The following is a 21,251-nucleotide window of genomic DNA, read 5'->3' as shown; positions in this document are numbered from 1 at the left end:
AAGCAATGAACTTTTTTTACATTTATTCACCGATCACTAGGATAACAACAGTTTGAGTGCTTATTGTATTGGTTGCATCATATAATCTCAAAATATATCAGATGGATGTTAAAACAATCTTTCTCAATGGAAAATTAGAGGAAGAAATTTGTATGGAACAATCAGAGGGTTTTGTTATTCTCGGTCAAGAGAATAAGGTGTGTAAGATAGTCAAATCCGTATATGGTCTAAAACAAGCTCATAGGCAATGATATGAAATTTTTGATCGGTTGATCCTATCATATGGTTTCAAGATATGTGATTTTGATAAATGTGTGTACGAGAAAACATACAATAGGTCTTTTATTATTTTACGTATTTATGTTAATGATATTTTGATATTTGGAAATAAAAAATCAAAATATTAGAGGTAAAGAGATACCTTAATGATAATTTTGATATGAAATACATATAATTTTAGGAATCAGAATAATTAAAAATAAAAATGAGATTGCTTTGAGTCAATCACATTATGAGGAAAAAGTTTTGAAATGGTTCGGATATGAGACTTGGGCACACTATATGATTCTATCATAAAATTAAAGAAGAATGGTGGGGATCGTGTTTCATAGTTGGGGTACTCTCAAATGATCGGAAGTCTAATGTATTTATCAAACTATACAAATAGGAAGACTAAGTGGGTATACAAGTAACCTAGATAAAACTCATTACAATGTTATTCAAAGACTTCTTAAATATTTGAAATGTACTATTAATTATGGAATACACTATTTTGGATTTCCTATTGTACTAGAAAAGTACATTGATACTAATTGGATTTTTTATTCCAATAACACTAAAGCCACTAGTGGGTTTGTATTTACATAATGTGGCGGAGCAGTCGCTTGTAAATCTTCCAAGCAAACCTTGATCACTAGATATACTATGAAGGCTGAAATGGTAGCCCTAGAGTTGGCTAGTGGAGAAGCTGAATAGTTTAGGTGTCTATTATTATACATTCCCATGATGGATAAGCCAATTCCAACTATTTTAATTAATTGTGATAATCAAGCTACTATAATAAATTTTTAAAATAAAAATTATAATTCAAAGTCATTTAGGTATATTGAGCTTCAATATGAAATTTTGAGGAAGCTCACATCCACTGAAGTTATAACCTTAAATTATATTAACTCAGTGAAAAACTTGGAAGATAATCTAACCAAGGGCTTGTCAAGAAGACAAATACAATATGCTTCAAGGGAGATGGGATGAAAGCCAATCTATCTGATTGAAAATCCCAAATCAAAGTTTCAATGGGAAAACAAGGTGAATGAGTAACTGATATGAGTAGAAAATTAAAGTAAATTCAATTCACGTCTCATCTCTATGAAGTGCCTAACAATACTAGTTATGAAGTTGGTATATTACCTTAATAACACCGAGACTAATATAGCATGGTATAGAGTTGTAGAATACACTTGGAGATATCACCAATGTGAGTGTGAGTGTGATTGTGAGGCCGTAATCTATCAAATAATTAAGGTTTGTTCCCTAGAGGGCACTCATAAGACAAAATACATGCACATGGCAATAACACACTACCCAGATGGAACTGACATCCAAGATTAACACTTATTTGTTCGGTATTCTCAAAACATATAAATAAAGTCCAAGTTCAAGATTCATTCACTTAGGACCAGTGAGGGTGGCGAAATACCGACTAGATGAAGGTTCAAGTCCGAAAGATACATGTCACAAAAAACTATAATATACTGACTACTTGAACATTATCTGATCTAATCAAGTGTCACTTTTTTTTATTTTAAAAAGGTGAAAATGTCAAAGGTTTTTAAAAAATTGAAAGGCACACACATGCAAGTCAGAGGCTTGAGTGTGAGCCTCTCTTCCCTCTCTATTCTCTTTCTCTTCTTTCATTTTCTTTAGTCCAATATTGCTTTGTTTAAGTGTGTGACAAGGTGGAACACTCATACGGGCCGAATTTCATAGATGTTCCGTAGATCACTTTGTATTTCTTAAAGACACACCTGAAGGCAAAGTGATTTTGGCCGTATATGTTGATGATATTGTCTTAACCGGTAGTGATTCCGAGGGCATTCAGGAAACCAAAGAAAAGATATGTGAAGAATTTAAATATTTTCTAGGTATTGAAGTACTATAGTCTAAACATGGGATTATACTATCTCAAAGAAAGTATGTCCTTGATCTACTAGAGGAGACAAGAATGATGGGGTGTAGACTAGTAGAAACCCCTATGGATTCCAAATACAAAATAATCTACAAACACTGGAGAAGATGTGGATATTGAAAAATATCAAAGACTTGTGGGGAAACTCACTTATCTCTGTGTAACAAGGTCGGATATATTATATGCAGTAAGTGTGGTGAGTCAATACATGCACAAACCAACTTACTCACTAGCAAGCACGAGAAAGAATATTGTGATATTTGAAAGGAGTTCCAAGAAGAGGGTTTCTCTATAAGGTCTAGTGCAGAAGCATAATACAGGGTCATGGCATACACAATTAGTAAACTTCTATGGATCATATCCCTTCTCACTGAATTGGGATTTTATAAAGAAACCCCTATGGATCTACATTGCAATAATCAATCGACAAAACATATCACCTCAAATCTAGTCTTCCATGACAGAACAAAGCACATTGAGGTAGACTGTCATTTCATACAAGAAAAATTCCAAGCCGGAATATTATCTCTCAAACATATCTCCTCACATGGGCAAGTTGCAGACATTTTAACCAAATCAATCACTTCTAAGATTTTGTCCACCATTTACATTAAACTGGGCATTTACGATATTTTCTAACCCCTAGCTTGAGGGGGAGTATTATAAGGTGGGACCCATCATGATCGCACGAGCTGGTGGGACCACCATGATCACGTGAGGTGATTTAATGAGTCATCACACAAACTGGAATCTTTATCACATGAGTTGGAAGATTTGGCAATCTTCCTTGATTATTTTAATCGATTTATCTTCCCTTGATATATGTACATTTGGATAATCATGATTGATGTAATTAGGGATATTAGGGATCCTATCATATCTCTTAATATGTAATTGAAATAGTATAAATAGGGGTCTTGGTTGAAGTGTTCAATCAAGCTCTCCACTTCTCAACTTGTGAAAAATATCTCTCTTAGTCTAAATTTTTCTCTCTTTTCTCTTCTCTCATCTCTACACGAGCTCTCTCTCTCTCTCTCTTTGTTTTTTTTTTTCTTCCTCTCTCATCTTGCTCTAGGTTTCAATCATGGGCTCCTAAATTCAACAAAGTGGGACTTAAGAGACCTATAAACCTCAAACTTCTTACCTCCTTTGAGTGTGGGTGAGACAAAGTCACATGTGCGCACAAGTCGACTATGTGTGCACGTGTGCATGGTCTCACATGTGTTACACTTATATTCGGGTGGGCGTTGCATGTTGCACGTATGACATGTGGAGTCAGTGCAGAATGAGTTTTTGAAATGATCGGACTAATTCGACCATTGGGATGTATGAGGATCAACATCCGTTGGATGAAATGGTTACAAATTTGAACCATTGGTATGACTTGCATATTTGAACTATGAGTTCTTGAGAGAAAAAGAGGAAAAATCCTCCATTCGGTCTGGTTTGAACAAAAAAATATAGGAAGTGAATCTCTTTCAAAGACGATTATTACACACCTCAAGCCAAATTGATATATTATTTAATTAATTTATTGATTTAGAATGATTGGTGAAGCAGTTTAAAAAAAAGTAATCAACGCCAATCTATTTATTTGGGTTTTATTCAAGTATTATTTAAAGTTTTGTGAATGAATATAAATTCATTTCCAACATTAGGTTTAATGTGGGTTAGGAGGAACTAGGTACCTTTGGGTTCATGAGGCCTATGGAGTGTTCCCTGATATATTGACTCTTATACAGCCTCTAAGTGGAGGTTTACCATTGCAACTTAAAGGGTAGCACTTTTGCTGGTTCGTCATTAGGGGTGGCATCGAGTCGAGCCAAGTCTGAACCTACCTATGTTCGAGCCAAGCTTGATTTAAATTTTCGAACTCGAACTCGAGCTGAGCCTAGCCTCGAGCCTAAAATTGTTATCGAGCTCAAGCCCAATAATTTTAACCGAGTTCGAGCCGAGCTCGAGCTTTAACATTCATTTAAAACTTTTCAAAAATTACATGTCTCGAGTTCGAGCTCCAATATACATTTAAAACTTTTCAAAAAATATATGTCAAATAAATTGTATATAAAAGTATACATACATTTTACATAAAATTGGAATCGTTCTACATAAAATTGGGCATGACCTCTACTTAAAATTGGGCATAAGGGTGCATAAGGGTGCATCGAATCCAGCTAAGTCTGAACCTTCCTATGTTCGAGCCGTGCTTGATTTAAAGATTTCGAACTCGAGCTTGAGCCGACCTAGCTAGGGGTGGCATGGAGTCGAGCTGAACCCGAACTTGCATATGTTCAAGGCGAGCTTGATTTAAATATTTCTAACTCGAGCTCGAGCCAAGCCTAGGCTCGAGCCTAAAATTGTTATGGAGCTCGAGCTTCAACATTCATTTAAAACTTTTCAAAAAATACATGTCAAATAAATTGTATATAAAATTATGCATACATTTTATATAAAATTGGGAATGACGTCTACTTAAAATTGGGTATAAGGGTGGCATCGAATCCAATTGAGTCTGAACCTTGTTCAAGTCGAGCTTGATTTAAATATTTTGAACTCGAGCTCGACCGACCCTAGCCTCGAACCAAAAATTGTAATCGAACTCCAGCCTAATAATTTTAATCGAGCTCTAGCTGAGTTCGAGCTTAACCTACATTTAATACTTTATATAAAATATATGTCAACTAATTATATATAAAATTATGCATACATTTTAGAAAAAGAATGATAGGGGAAATTCAAATTTCAATAATGGATTAGAACGCACTAATATTAATTTTTGTTACTCCAAATGCCGTCTAGTTTATTTTGTAATTTTTGAATATGGCCATAAATTTACTATGGCCTCCTTAGAGTCCCTAGTTGAAAATTTACTAGAAATGTTTTTCCTATGATACATATTTCCAAAAAAAACTTTAAATAAAATTCTATTACTATTAGTGACTTATTAGAAAATTAAAAGAAATGTTTTAAAATTTTCTTAGGAAAGTTAAATGGACCTCTTATTGCCTCTTATAGGGAAATAAATAAAAATTAATAATCAATCTAATATAATATTATACTTATCTATAAATTTTTAATCAAATAAAATGTCAAACACAAAATTACTATAAAAATTGCCTCATGCTAAAAGTATTACAGGATCAACTGTCAAATACTTATTCAAAAAAATTCTATACGATTTTCTAGCCCATCATCTTGGCAGGAAAATCTTACTTAGAAAATTATATTATTTTTTAATAAGAATTTTTAATTAGAAAAATATTTACAAAAACCATGAGACACTCCTAGAAATTTATTTCTACTAAATGTATTTTCATTTTTTTCAAAAGCCATGAGGAAGGAGAATTTAAGAAGAAAAAAATTTCACTTTATGATCTCGCACAAGCAAAAGTCACACGTGCGAAATCATCTTCACGCGGGGGGGGGGGGGGGGGGGGGGGGGGGGGGAAGCAAGCAGCGGCCACATAATCAACGGCGACGTAAAGGCAAAAGGCGGCCGGCGAGGTAGTTATCGACGGCGACAGAGGCGGCCACAGTAGCAGTCGAAGGGGCTCAGCAGTGACGAGGGGAGGAAAAAAATTTCCCCCCTCGCCCTCACTCTCGCTCCGCTAGGCGCTCCCCGGTCTCGACTCTCCCGAATCCCGCACCACTTGTTAAATTAACAAGCCAGCTCGCAAGTTTTTTAACCGAACCTTGATTCAGTCAAGATCCGGGATTTCGAATTCGGCTCAAGATTCAGGTAGACTGAATCAGACTGAGTCCGAATCAATCGAATCAAACCGCTTGCGAGCTGGCTCAGGCTGCCGTGTCAGTGCGGATACAACCCAGAAAACGGAACAAAAAATACGTCCGAGACGTCTTTCATCTGAGGTATTCTACTTGGACATGATTATTTCATCTTTATGGCGGAGTCATATAAAAGAAAGAAAAGGCCAACGTTCCAATGCTGATTGCCTGGAATTCCAGATTTTTGTTTCTTCTGCCACCCTATATGATTAAATAGCCGTCGACGGCGCCCCTCGCAAATTGCTGCGCTTATAAGATCTCCGACTTCACCGTCCTTTGTCCTTTTTTGGTAAAACCTCCAAGCGCTCTCTTTTGTAGGGTTAATCAAACCTCAGATTCTGGGGATATTCCCAAATCTCCCTCTTTCGGTCCCGTACTTCTCCAAATGATATGTAGGTACCCGTTTCTGACATAAACCTTTCGTCAATTCTGTCACCGGGAATCAAGATCTGGGTATCGAAGATAGTTTCAGATAGGAGCTGGTGCGTTGGGTTTTGAAGATACTATCTTGTTGGATTCTGTTGTGCTTTTACGTCATTGAGTTAGTTTTTTTTTTTTTTTTCCGCGGGTGTGTGATCGAAAAGGAGGAGTAAATTGTGTTAGACGAGATCGATTTGAGACGGGAAGATTATAGGCGATGGCGGCTGCGTCGTTTAACAAGATTGAAAGAGCTCATCAGATGTACCGTGACGGGAAGCATGAGGATGCTCTGGAGTTCTATACGGAAGCACTTGCTATGGCTAAGACGAAGGCGCAGAAGATTGCGCTGCATAGCAACCGGGCAGCGTGTTTTCTGAAACTGCACGATTTTAAGAAGGTAGATATTCCATTTTTTTTCTTTTTTTTTCAATTGATTAAGATTTAATAAACTTAATTGAGATTGTTTATAAAGTTGTTGTCTTCGATGAGTAATTTCGAATTTTAATGTAGTCGGAATTCCAGTAATGTCGATTTTTTGTTCCTGATATATTTTGCTATCTGGAACTTCAATATTTGGATGATTTTGAAAAACTGAGCTGCTTACTTCATTTAATTTTGTTCAAATATTTCAATTCCGAAAGTTTGTTTCCTATTGGATCTTTCTATTGATTTTAATGAAAACCAAGAAAAATGTTTTTGGTTTTGTCAAATTATAATACTGGATATTTGATTGAAGAAAATCATCAAATTTGTATTGGATGTTCTCTTTTATTCTTCTTTGTTAGCTTAGCTTGAGTCCTGTTTGATGTGAGAAAACATGGTTAATTATACGGAGACTGCTTTACATGACTAGGCGCAACATTTACTACAGAGCACATAGCAGAAGATCAAGAAATGCTAAATAATCAGCAAACTTAGAAGGGTAAACAGCACTTCATATTTTGCTTTTAGTTTTCAATGGCTTGATGTTTACCTTTTGAAGCATCGGACTAAACATAATAGAAAGCTGGGCTTGAATTTTTTTTATTAGTTAACCGTGAGCTTATCTAAACTGATTATCTTTTAACATTATAGATAAAGAGCTTGTGAGAAAACTTATTTTGAATTTAGATATGACTGTGTAGATGCAAAGGCATTGAATGGAAACGAACCATGATAAGCTAATCACTATAAAGTGTTTCTCCCCTAAATGATTTACACTAGAAGAAATTTGTTGGCAGACTTACAAGTTTGGGAACATTTTAGAAAATAAGAAAACCAGTGACCAAAAATGATGAACAAAGCTGTACCTCTTTGCAATTGTGTCTCAACAAGTGCAGTGTGATACACAATTTCATCAAAATCTCTGAATAGTTTTCTGCTGCCATTGCTCCTGGGACATTCCTATAAATCCTGTCAGTTTTACACAAAGCATTGTTTTGAAATGGAAACCTGAATCAACATTGTGAGTGGGACCTTTATTTCTGGGCAAAGAAAATATATCAGCAAAACATTGACTTCAAGCAACTGATCGTAGACACTTCCATGAAACAGGACATGAGACTTTAGTTTGAACTCAATCTTTTCTGAAAACAAAATGACTCTACAAATTTCTGCTCACATTGCTCTGCACCCTTTTCATGTATATGCTTTTCCTTAACTTGTGGACAGGGTTTTTTTTTTAAATGAATTTTAAGCTTCCCTTGCATCTGTAAAAGACAATAAAAACATGTGAAGGAAAAATTATATCTCAACAAACTTACAAAGTTTGCTTAAAAATATCTACATGTGCATTGTGGCATGGGTTGGGACTATTCTTGTGCTTATTGTTTGCTGGTGAAAATCCCATTTTAGGCAGCTGAAGAATGTACATCAGTGCTCGAGCTGGATTACAAGCATACTGGTGCCTTGATGTTGCGTGCCCAGACACTTGTCACCCTTAAGGAGTACCAGTCTGCACTCTTTGATGTCAACAGGCTCGTGGAGCTAAACCCTTCATCCGAAGTGTATCAGAATTTGCAATCTCAACTAAAAACACAACTTGTAAGTCTTTTTCCAGCTTTGTGTTATTCAATTTAATGGTACCTAAGTCAACCTTCTTAAAAATTCTAATTGGCTCCTTAATGATTCAGGCACTAAGCCAATATTAAACACTTGGAAGTTGAGAATTGGATGCAAAATTAGCATGTGATCCTCTCCTCTCATCCCACCCATCTAATCTAGCTGTCTGTTACTTGTGAAGTCACTTGCTCCCATACCTGAATCTGAAGAGGAGGAAGCCTTAGCTGCTGAACTTGAAGAGGAAGAAGAGGAAGAAGACCAGCTTGAAGAAAAAGAAGAGGATAGTGGAGAGAAAGAACTAGAAGAACATTCTCCAGTGATTCCAGAAGTAGAAGAACCACAAGGTCATCCTCCAGTGGTTCCACAAGTAGAAGAACCACTAGAACATTCTCCAGTGGTTCCAGACATAGAAGTGGCTAAGAAAACTGTATCACCAATTCTTAAACCTGAAGTTCATCCCCCTCAAGTTCCAAATGTGAAAGAATTGTCCAAATTGAATCCGAATGGTTGGGAAACGATCCCAAAGCCAAAAGGTCATTCCAGACTGGATTACTCTAGGTGGGATGAAGTGGAAGATGATTCAAGTGAAGATGGAGAGGATGAAGAAGAGGATTCACAACCTCAATATCGGTTCCGTGTGAAAACTGTTGGGGTGCGCCATGTCAAGTAAAGCCCCTTTTGCAGTTATCTGCTTACAAGACTCAAATGAGTGATTGTTGCAATGCTGTGATGGTCAGTCTCCTCACCAACTGAAGTATTGGAATCTCTTAACTGATGATATTGGAATATCTATCTGGGTGTTGGAAATTGACAGTCCTGGTTGAGTTGCTGCAGGATAAAATCTCTGTACTGGATGTATTGTACACTATACCATTCAAGTCTTCAGCTTTACCTGGAGTTCTACTCCATACTTTTACACCTTGGACTTCTAATGACAAGGGAAATGATATGATGGTATTTTGATGGACAGGGTCTGCTGTTTTAGTCTAAACCTAACAAGTTGTGACCACCGTCAGAAGCCTCCAAGCTGGGGAAATTTTACAACAAGCAGGTTGAACAGAGGAGGGTGGCAGTCAGTATTTACGACCAAAGTGGTTCATCTTGTAAACGGGCTCATGTTTCATTTATTGTTCAAGAGATCAGGCACCAAAAATTCACACCTTTTAGTTGTTTCGATTTGGTGCTGTTGCCATTCCAGTGTCTTCGGCTACTGTTATTTTCATTCAAGTAATTATCCAAGCCGATATCATCTGCTGGAAGTCTTTGACATGATGACATCAAGGAATTCTATGCCAACATTTCTGAGTCAAGAGCAACAGCTTCAGGAACAGGTGGGTTAAATTTAAAGAAATGTGTCACATAAATGTACTATCATAGAGATTTTATGATCTGAATTTTGAATGTTCTTCAATTTCTGTGAGTTATGGTAAAATTACAGTGAAATTTGATTGCCTGCTTCAACTTTCAACTTCATTAAAACCCTAAAGCAATTTGATTCAACAATGCCTTGTAATTTTTCACATCAGCAGCTTGGGGTTCAGAGAAATTCGAAATTTGTAAAGATTTTTACATGAATTTTTTCACAAACATTTGCATCCATTTCATGGATTCTTGATGTTATACCTTACAACTTGGTTATTTCATTTACAAGATTTGAAGACTTACTATTTTTTAACTCAATAAAACCAAATATTAATGGAAATAATCCATCATCTAATACAGTTGCTATAAGCAATATACCAAGGTATTTGTTATATATAAGTGTGTCCCATAACATTTGTAAGATTTTTACAATGCTCAAAACCAACTTATAGAGGGACCAAATGCCCAAAACAAATTTTCAAACCGTTGATGCCCCATGAAATTATCTTCCTCTTCTTCACCTGGAAACACATTTATATCTTTGTAACTATCTAATTTCGCATCCTCTACACCCACCAAACCATCATTGTAAATTGCATTTTTTACTACATCTTCTTTTTTGCCTTCCATGGTGTCAAATTCAGTGCCACTTATGTTGTCAGAATCATGAACTCCAGTGTCATTTACACCATTGGAATCACACTTGGTTCATCATGCGATGGTTCGAGAATAACCCCTATCAGATGAACATGACCTTGAGCAATTTCATGCTCGGTACGATTTCTGCCGTTGTCAAACAAACCATCTTCTCCTTGTACAACACAATAGCATTTTGCTCACTCAATGCAACTAAAATACAACATAGATTAGTATTGTCATCCATGTTGAAGTCCTGATAAGTCTTCTTGGGGATATTACTGTATGTGGAGTGCATGGTGAAGGACGAGGAAGAGAAGACATAAAAAAGGAGGTTGTGGAGGCTTTAGGAAGAGGATTTACTCCGAGCTCTTCAAATCCATTGAAGAGTACGAGAAGATGGTTGAAGCCAAGGTAGCTTGAAATTGAAAGACTTTCATGTTATTTTTCTTCTTTATGCCTACTGATCACTTGGGAGGTCGAAAATAAAGAAAAGCTCCAATTACAACCGTGTATTTTCCCTAAAATTGATCTAATTGATCATTTTTAAATTTTCATATTTAGAAAGAATTTTGAAAAGGTGAACTCAAGTAGAGCAGAGGTTGATTGTACCCAACTTTTTTTTTTTAAAATAATTCCTCAATTGAAAAGAATTTTATTACTACACTACTTTGAAAATATCATTAATTTAATTTTATCATCAAATTTGATTAAAAATCTCAAATAACACCAACTTGGATGCATAAAATATTAAATAGGAAATTAAATTTTAAGTTATTTAATTTAAATTTGATGGTAAAAATAAAAATTGGGTACACATACATTTACATGAACTTAGGTCAAGATTCTTTTTTTCTATTCAGAAATTATCTAATTTTAACCCAAATTCAGAAACCATAAATTTGCATTACATACAAATAATCGAGATTACTTCATCTCATAATGACATCAGTCCTTGAAGAAGTGGGCATTGATGGTCTTTATATAGGGGAAAAGGTCCCTGTTAAATTTTTTAACCTGCTCCATCTACATGATTAAAATCAAAATAGAATTAGGTGGAACTCTCGTGTTAAGATCTTTTCTTCCTTTTCTTTTTCTTTTTTTAATGAGCTTCCATGTTTAAGTTCAAGAACTAGCCATCTTCAGAATTATATACAGGCACCCAAATGGGTAAACCCGTTATTACATGATCCGCAAGCCTCAGTGAACCTACAAAACTGTCTAAACGAAGGGTGCAACAGAATACCTGGCAAAGAGAACTGCAACTCGCTAGATATGGCTCACTGTGAAATTAGACAGTCAAGTTCGGTAAGTGCTCCATGGTTTTCAGCTCCAGCAGTCAGGCTGATCGATCACACCATGTAAGCTTTTTTTACCTCCTATAGTGAATGAGTATTTGATATCCTTTCTTTGCCCGAGAGCTATAGTTTCAACATTCACATGTGTGTGCCTACATTCTCCGGATTTTCTAGAGCAGTTATATGTTTCTTGAAAGAAGTTGCTGCTTCTTCCCTTTCTTGTAACTTCCCTAGTCTGTTGAAGGCAATGGCTGTTAAATAGAAGGCTTCCGCACCCAATTCATGATACTGCACATAAAGATTATTATCACAATCAGTTACACATGAAGAGGACAGAGAATTCCCAACATTCCCTTCTACTTGCAACAATGAGAAAATTAAGCGCACCTCCAAAATTTGAAGATCTTCGATGGCTTCTCGTAAGGGTTCAAGCATCACATCAGGATCTTCAGAAACTGACAAATGGTTTATACAATGAAGTCAGCAGAAGCTAGTAAATATGATTAAGAATAGAACAATCACTTCGTCTTAGTTAAAATAAATAACCTAGTTGTCGAGAACTGATGAGAAGAATGAAAAGAAAATTTGACTGACACTAAGTTTTTCTTTTTCTTTTTCTTTCTATTGGAGAAAAAATAAAATATCTGCCCGTAGGCAGTTATAATGCTTCTTCTTGGGTTTCTTACACATTTCATTTATTTACTCATGTAATTCCATTTCCCTATGCTAAGTTGATCCTGATATGCAATTACCACTTTTTGTTGCACAAATACCCAACAATCATGTTTTACTGAGAAAACGGAACACTTCATATATATCATTGCATCAATGACTAGGACCACTTGTAATTACTTGCAAGACTGCAACACTGAATTCTATGACAAGGTGAAAGACACTGCTGTTTCTGGTAAGGACCATCCAAGTCATGGGAGCTAATCTAGGACCACACTGGATTAGCAATTGTAGGAGCTAATTTTGGCAATCATACTGTCTATTATGACAAATCGAGATAGGGAATAGTAGAGGTCTCACAATAGATAATAACAACGAGCTAAGGCTAACTGAAATTCAATAAGGAAACAATAAGGGAAAAAACATGAGTTTAAAGAACTTGAAAAAAATACCCTAGAACCTGATTGAGTGATAGAAACACATCATCTTTGTAAATTGACATAGTATCAATTTACAAACTTGCTCTGATACCATGTTGAATTTATGAAAAAGAGAAAAACTTCACTGACTAGTTCATAACCTTTAAGTTCTATCAACAAAAGCAATTGAAAAATTCAACCTGGAGGGAGGTCGCAGATTTCAGGAAGGAAAACTCTAACTTTAGGCTTCGATCTACGGACTGGATTGCTCTGATACCAAGTAGGTAGATTGAAAAATAATTAAAAAGAAAAGAAATGAAATAAGCTGAAGAATGAAGAAGAGAGGTCTGCAATGTGCAGCCTTCCCAATGGGGATCAGAAGTAGACCCCTGAATCTCGTTATTAACCTCACTTAAGTAATAAATTACAACTGGACAGAAATGCCCCTCATAAGTCGACTTGCACACCAATGAATAATAAGGATTAAAGCAAGCAGAAAATTACACTTTAAACCACACCAACCATAGACCAATATCTGGACAAACTTAACTGTAATATTACTGAACTATTCACACATGAAATTACTAAAATACCCCTGACTTCCATCAGTTTCTTATTCAATTTTTTTTACTTTGTAACATACTCCTGGGCAATTAAAATCGAAATGGCTATACCCAGGGGTTTCCTTATCCTGTGGGTAAAAGTCCATTTTCTCATACCTGCAAATTTTGGATCTGATAAATAGCATTTTGCAACAGCAATATTTGCTCGAGCACGTAACTCCAGTCCACCATGACCAAGGATCAGAGCAAGTTTCCCATGTACAAGAGTTGATGCTCGTTTTGCATGCTTTGGTCCAAGAGAGAGCCACAATTCAGCAAGCATCAGCGTTGCTGAGGCTTCAAGCAGATCCAAGTTAAATGATCGGCAAAATGAGAGACTTGCAAGGGCATATGGGAGACCTAACACTGGGTTACCAGATTTCTGAAAAAGCAAAAAACAATTTACTTAATTCATATGTATATTTAACATATAACTGCAAAACACATGCTAATTTACCTTGTGAATCTCTGCAAGCAAGAGAAGAACAGTGGCCTTCTCAACCTGGAGATTAAATTTGTAGCATGTGCAGAAAAGAGATTGTGCTACAGCAGCTGCCTGTATTGAAATTAGCTCCTTGATTATAGCGCAGAAAAATGTACAGCAATAAATGAAGCACAACATTCCAATGGTTAATTCTCTATGGATATTAGGAAACAATATTAATGATAAGTGAGAGGGAAGAAGTACCTGGCTGTACTGTTTTGCGGCCAGAAGGGTCCTTGCATGCCGAATGCTAGCTTCAGTTTTAATGTCCATGTCACTTCCAGATACAGAAGAAGCAAGCACTCCAAACTCATCACAAAATTGTTGGGCCAATTTGAGATGTCCCCTGGACCAGCTCCTGAGTCAATACAGAGAGAGAAACAGAGGGAGAGAGGCAGAGAGAGGTTACCGAGTGTAACATCATCTTTGGTAGCCTTACCGATGCAAAGCTCGTTCATGCAGTAACTGCAGTTTTAGAAGCTGGATTCGTGATTTCGAGACAGATAAGAACTTCTCCTCTGCTAACTTTAAAGCAGTAAATGCTTCTGCAGAAAATTCGAATGTGAATCTTCATCAGAAAGGGGTATTCTGACTAAGCCCATAGAAGAATTGCAGAACAAGTTTGCTTAAGCACTCAAAGATTATTTACTCAAATGCCACAGTACAAACTGCTCTCCTTAACCCATATGTAAGCCAAGTTTTTGCCTGTTTAAATATTATTGACACAAAAGACACTGACCTTCGTATCCTTTAAACACTGCAAGATGCTGGATAAGTTTCACATATGCCAGAGATAAATCCGTTGAACTGGAAATTCAGAAAGATATTAATAAAGTGAATCTTTTTTGCCTACTGGAAACTTTAAGAACAGCAAAGCATTATAAGTATTTGACTACAATAATAACAATAAAAGAATAAAAATAATCAGTTTTGGTCATTACCTTCCAGCATCTGCAAAGCAGGAAACTTTAAGAACAGCAAAGCATTATAAGTATTTGACTACAATAATAACAATAAAAGAATAAAAATAATCAGTTTTGGTCATTACCTTCCAGCATCTGCAAAGCAGGTTGTATAGACCAATGCATTTAGTCGAACGAGAGGAGCACTGAAAATGGGATGAAAGAAGAAAATGGTAAATTTCTGTAGGAACATTCAGATTTATTTAACCAAAGCAACCTCATTATCACTTATGATGACTTCCAAACACAAATAACTACCACCTACAAGAAAAAACAACAAATTAAGAGTTTTTCATATTTGGACTCAAAATCTACCCACTAGACAATCAAAGGATAGATTGCCTTATGGTACCTGCCATAAAGCTCCCAGGAAGAAGCTCTAAGCAAGTAAGATGCACCAGCCAGTTGTAGTATAGAGCCAGGAATCGGGTTAGGCTGTGCTCCAAAGTGGAATGCATCAAAGTCGTTTTCCAACATATTCTCATGCAAGGACGGGGTTCTTGTTCTTTGTAAATTCTTAAGCCAGGTAGTGCTAAAAGCTCCATCAAGTGTCAGTGAAGCCCCATCTGATCCAAACTCACTAAGCAAATAAGAACTTAGTCTCAGTTCCTGTCACAAACACGCTATTAAAATATCAGTTTCCATTTTCAAAAGAGAAGGGAGATTAATTATCATCATAACAATACATGTTTCAGTTACCTTGCAGACACTAACTGGGCTAGTTCGGAGTTTTGTAGATGCTTTGGGCCCAAATGATATTAATGGCCTTTTCACATACTGAAAAAGAAAAGATGTTGAGGTGGAACTTCACCAGATCAGAAGACAATCATTGGGCCTCCTTTTCAGATTTTTAAGATAAAAGAACATTAAATAAAATAAACCAATATGCATCTTACATTGAGATCAAATTTTGCCATAGCAAGCCGATTGAAGGCCACCAAACGTGTTAGCTTCAAGCTCTCAGCTCTCTTGAGGGACCTCTCCAGTAGTACTAGTAACTGCTGCTGGGCTGACAATGAAGTACCCAAACTTCTAGCAATCCCAGGTGAATAGGTGGAGCCCATTATTTTAGTTGTACTTGAAACACCTACTTCAGACAAGAGGTTGCAGATTGCTGATAATGTATATGCAAGACAAGTATCATCATTATTCTGCATGGAGAAACATTTTTTATGATAATCAAACCATAATACATATATGAATGCATGTATATAGGATTATACTTGCAAACTTGTTTGAACACCATCTTTAAAAAATTATAAACAAGAGTAAATTGAAAAACCAACACCAGAGTTACCTGTTGAGAAATCTGAACTGCTTCATTTAGTGCCTGGAAAGTAATTGAGTGATTCATTTACACAATAAATAAGATCCCCGGAAAAAAAAAAAACAACAACAAGCAAACAAGTGTACAAATGTTTATGTGAAATTACCTCTAAAGCTTGCTTTGAGTGCCCAAAATGAGAATGCATGACTCCTAAACACAGTAAAGCAGTCTCGTACCTTCCCAAGGGAAAATCGGAAGGTGAAGAAGGAGATACAGTATCAATTCCTTCCATCCCTGCACTTTAGTCACACGGCTTTAAATTAGAATCTTTCACTAAACACTAAAAACTGCTTCTTGCAAGACTTATAAATGAGAAAAAATAAAACGGAAATAATCAAAAAAATAGAAATCAAGATGATTGAGTATCAAGTAATTAATAATAGAGTTGCATCTTCTGCACTATTTCAGGCGCATTGATGAATTCCCCCTATTTCATTGTCTTTAAAAATAAATAAAAAATAAAAAAATAGCAAGGAAGAGGAATGAAGCAAAAAAAGAACTGCTTAAAGTTTAGCACTGAGTGAAGGTTCCAAAATTAACTTATCTGCTGAGCTGCAACTGGCTATTGACAAAATTTTCAAAATAGTATATTTTTTTTGAAAGATGAGAATTTTATTAAAAGAAGGGCAAAGTGCCCAAAACAGCAAGAAAAGAAAAAAAAAAAAAAAAGAATACAAAGTTAACCTAGATGGGTAACATTAACAGCACGATGTTAAAAAAGAGATCCCACTTTGGCCAAGGAGTCTGCCAGAGCATTTGCCAAGCAAAGAACATGCTTCAAAGCTACTTGAGTAGAGGAGGATGTGGCAAATACTATAAACTTTCAATAGTCAAATTTGCATCAACAGGATAACATGATCAAAACATATTTCTGCCTTAGAAAACTGACGTTATGAAAAATACTCTTAAGAGAAAAATTATGTTCAGATAAAACATTACATTACATACCCTTGTCATGTTGTATTATATAATTATGCTAAATGAAGCGCGTAAGGCAGTGAAATATCTACCTATAATCAAAATAGCAATGAATATTCTCCAGAGCAGAGAGATAATCTTCATGGTGAAGAGTATTCAAATAACGCAAATAGTGAATCTGCAAGGTAGCCCAATGGGTCATATAAACAAAAGAAAAGTACTTCCATTAACATAGACAGTCTAGAAAAGCATTCCTGAAACAATAAGCAGCACAGCAGAGCATTTCCTGTAAGAGTAAATAACCCCTGTAAAATCCAGTTTTACTACTTACATAGTGTAACTCTGGAGCTAGCTTCTGAAGCTGCTTTAGGATAGCTTCAAATGGATTTAAAGGAAACGAGCTGCCATGCCTGACAAAAAAAAACAGCTATTATAGTTGAGCCCAGTAGCAAAACAGGGCAAACAGCTCTGACAAGAGCAATATGTCAATAAAAGCCACCATCTCCATTATTAAATTGAGGGATCGTTAGTTACTTACTGCTCAATCAAATCAGCTTGCTCTTTCAGATACCCTTGTATTTGCCAGTTTGAGCGTAAAAATAGTCCACCTTGCTGATCATTCAGAGAGTTATCAACCTCAGTGTGTGGAGCATCATCTTCAGAATCTTTAAACTTAGATGCTACAGAAACTTGGATATCTGCTTAATCATTTTAAGTTAGTTAATTGCAATGATAACTATTACCTCATTATTCGGAGCTCTCTTTTCAGAATAGGAGCTGAGAGTAAAAAACATACTAATCCAACAGACTCAAACATTAATTGATCATTTTAATGATAATGTTAAATAGCCATAAACTGATGAAATGGAATCTGAAATTGAAAAACAGAAGGCTTTTTAAGTTTTTACAGTGGTGGTTGAGTGATGGCAATCTTCATACAAAATTTATTGGTGGGAAAAGAATCACAACATTTGTGGTTGGATCTGTGCAGCCCATCTTAGGCTATTTTACTGAGAACAAGAAAGTCATCCTTGGAGAATGCCCACACTAGTTTGGGGTAAGAAATCCTCTGGTTACTAGTTGGGAAGATGACTCTTAACTTTGTTTACTCATTCAAGAAGATTCTCCCTAACATTAACATGGCATTAGAGCTACTCCAAGCCTGTCTATTTTGGTTTAGTGGTCTGTGTATGTGTTCTATATGGCCCTTGTATATGTTCTCCATGGAGCCATATGTATGTCTTTCACATCTCAGGCCAAGTTATCTGTTTAGGCCTGCAAGTGTGGAGGAGCTTTAGTGGCTAAAGAAGTCCTACCATTCTGTGGTTGTACATGTGCTCCATGTCTCAGGGAATTGTCTAAGAGTGAGAGAGGTTGTTGTGGAAGAATAATCCAACACCTGTTTGGCTCAACAAGATCCTAAGCTTATCCATTGGGAGAGAACTCCTACCTTTGACTAGTTGTTCTGGGAGGAACTGGTCCATCTTCAATATACTTGTTTTTCCTTTTCATAAACAAGTTTTCTTCTTAATATGGAAGAAAATGATTTTAAAAAGCTAAAAAGAAAAAATGCATAATCAGCAAATATCCTAGCCCAGAGGCTGAATAACCAATAATACACTGAAGCAACCCAATGGCATCTGAAACCAAAAAAGTAAGAAGGATTTGCAATCTAAAGTTTTTTGTTGCTAAAGGAATATCAGATGACCTTTTCTTCTTCTTTTTTTTTTTTTATAAAGATGTATATATGTTAACAAGTGAAAAATTACAAAGGAGGAGGGAGCAGATCCCTAACAAAAAGTAAGAAGGAATATCAGATGAGCTTTTAGTACCCAGGTTTTCATAAACACTTGCAATAGATGGATATACCACAAGAAACCAATGCATATAGAGGATGTAAATGGGCACAGTCTCAAATTATTTTATAACCTAAACTGACAGGGAAGTAAGATCCAAATCCATTGAAGCTCAAACAGCTCTATAGTACATAAAAAGGTTAGGAAATACAAGTGGATGTAGTTCATACCGTCAACTATTCTAGAGAGTGATCTGGGTGTATGAATATGAAAACTAGAGCCTTCTCCAGCACTTGATCCAGTCTCAAAATCACGCTTATTTTTCATAAATTCGTAGTTTTCAAGATCGAGGCCTTCATCATCCTCATCCAATGACTCTGATTCATTATCAAAGTCATCTTCTTCTGGCAACTCATAAGGAGGATCGTTTACTTTGCAATATACCCTTATATTGGTCAACAAATGGCACATTCCCTGGAAACGTTTATTGTGGAATGAGAAAGTCATATCAATCAGGTCATAAATAAAGGTGTAATTGTTGGTCCGCAACATTTTTGCTCGTCTACACTAGTGAACATCTCCAAAATTTAAAAGTTGTTTAAAAGAACATGAACGAACTTGTCATATACAAAAACCAAAGAACAACAATACCTCAAATGATAATAAATTAAAGGCCAATATGCAACGACGTAGAAACATTCCAAGGTGACTGGCCGGATCCATATAAGTCTGATCATCTTCCACGGTGCCCAACTCAGGGATAGTAAGAACATCTGGTAAAAATTTGATGAATTGTCTGAATTGTTTACAGATGTAGTAATGTCCGCAAACAAGGAAATGAGACATTTGAAAGATTAAACTCACTGCGAAGGCGATTGAAGAAGTTAAATAAGTCATCAGGTGAAGATAAAGAAGTAAGCTGACTTGTTAAATGCTGACCCAACCAATCATAGAGTGACCCATCAACTGTCAACAGCAGATTTGTGAGTTCATCCAATGACGGCTCCAAGAAATCATCACAAGCCTGTTCAATAATCATAAAATAAGATAAAATATGTCATGAAGAGTTTGCAAACACTTTAAACTACAGAAGGGGCAGAAGCCAATAACACTCAAAGAGAGACAAATAATGCATTAACATCACTTCAGCTAAATTCTCTCCGATGAAGAAGAATTGAAAACGAGCAATACTCGTGCGAAACGGCATCTATAAGCAATAGATACCTGCAATGTTTAACCAGAAAAGCAAATGCAGACAGTTTAAGTACCTTTGTGACGGCTAATAAAAAGAGCCCGAGGCGATTATGCTGAGAGACGGAGGAGAACGGAAACGGAATAGCGGATTGCGAAGGGGGAGCGTAGATATTGATGAGAATGCAAATGGAGACCTTGTGGGGAGTCAGAGCGAAGGATCCGATAGAATTTACACTGCCCGCCATGGAAGTTGAGCGGCTTCAGACTGCAGAGACGGAAAATCCAAGCCGAGAATACGGAGAAGATGAGCGGCAGAGCTCCTGATTTTTTTAAAAATAGCCGGGAAAAATGAAACAAAAATGGAAACCTCATTAAAATCCAGGGTTTAGATATATGAGGCTCGTGAGAGTTTGAAAAAGGACGGCCGGATTTTCTGTAACGGGAAAACCCAATCTTTCCAAGGCCCAACGAGGGACTTCCTGGGCCGCTGAGACAGAATCGTGGCCGTCGATATAAGTATGACCCACACGTAATGGATGGCCTGGACTTTATCTTGTAAGGCAGATATGCCATAAATGGACGATCCTGATCTTGTCACATACTACTTCAAAGCTCAAGAGTTGGACAAGTGCCCCATAAATGGGCAACCTTCATTTATAAAGCAAACCATGTCTCAAAGTGAGACAATTAGGCTAATATGATCCATTGATATTAGGCAAGAGTCTACCAAACTATGGGAACATGGAACTTGTAATTGGAACAATGGACTCTCATGCAAATGACTCATCCTGGTTTAAATTAGACTCAACCTACCCTTGGTTATCCTACTTACTTTTAATCAGACTCTACCCAGTCGTAGTAACTAAGACAAACACAATAAAACATAAACAAAAAAAAAACCACGTGGTCCATATTTATAACACCCGAATCTCCTTATCGCATGGCAAGATCATTACATAGTACTTCAAAAGATTTCAACAACATTCAATAACATTTTAAAAATTTCAATGCAAGATCCATATCAAATAAACTAATCTTATTTATGCAAAAACACCTAAAATCCAAATTCACCAAATACCCTTGGTAGAATCCCATATGATTTTACAGTCACTACGAACAGTGCATCATTAGTGATGGGGGTTGAGTT

At 36.3% G+C, this 21,251-nt stretch overlaps 2 protein-coding genes across 3 annotated transcripts; one reads left to right on the top strand and one right to left on the bottom strand.

The window, feature by feature from the left end:
• Positions 1 to 6,240: 6,240 nt before the first annotated feature.
• LOC137952177 (uncharacterized) lies at positions 6,241 to 9,805 on the top strand. Of its 2 annotated transcripts, XR_011112196.1 has the most exons (4): positions 6,241 to 6,791; positions 8,228 to 8,416; positions 8,616 to 9,166; positions 9,405 to 9,805. XR_011112196.1 is itself a non-coding variant. In XM_068799248.1 (3 exons), exons 1-3 carry the CDS (start codon positions 6,612 to 6,614, stop codon positions 9,102 to 9,104), a joined length of 858 nt encoding a protein of 285 aa, XP_068655349.1. In that variant the 5' UTR covers positions 6,241 to 6,611; the 3' UTR covers positions 9,105 to 9,805. The 2 variants fall into 2 exon arrangements, 1 of the variants encoding a protein (XP_068655349.1); XM_068799248.1 differs by having other exon boundaries at positions 8,616 to 9,805.
• A 1,596-nt stretch (positions 9,806 to 11,401) lies between these two features.
• Positions 11,402 to 20,349, bottom strand: LOC137951678 (anaphase-promoting complex subunit 5). Its single transcript, XM_068798509.1, has 20 exons — positions 20,179 to 20,349; positions 19,775 to 19,934; positions 19,562 to 19,683; positions 19,141 to 19,384; positions 17,653 to 17,812; positions 17,446 to 17,524; positions 17,207 to 17,292; positions 16,303 to 16,435; positions 16,167 to 16,199; positions 15,766 to 16,020; positions 15,569 to 15,646; positions 15,222 to 15,478; positions 14,956 to 15,015; positions 14,647 to 14,714; positions 14,347 to 14,452; positions 14,112 to 14,253; positions 13,881 to 13,979; positions 13,541 to 13,805; positions 12,118 to 12,185; positions 11,402 to 12,018 (listed from the first exon to the last, which is right to left on the bottom strand). Exons 1-20 carry the CDS (start codon positions 20,347 to 20,349, stop codon positions 11,869 to 11,871), a joined length of 2,736 nt encoding a protein of 911 aa, XP_068654610.1. The 3' UTR covers positions 11,402 to 11,868.
• Positions 20,350 to 21,251: the final 902 nt, after the last annotated feature.

The sequence above is a fragment of the Aristolochia californica genome, unplaced genomic scaffold, assembly GCF_029961685.1.
Source record: "Aristolochia californica isolate CCGP_79_NKW_82.1479 unplaced genomic scaffold, dmAriCali1.0.hap1 SCAF_15, whole genome shotgun sequence".
Classification (NCBI taxonomy): Eukaryota; Viridiplantae; Streptophyta; class Magnoliopsida; order Piperales; family Aristolochiaceae; genus Aristolochia; species Aristolochia californica.
The sequence above is the reverse complement of the archived record's forward strand: the minus strand, read 5'-3'. Positions and strand labels throughout refer to the sequence as shown.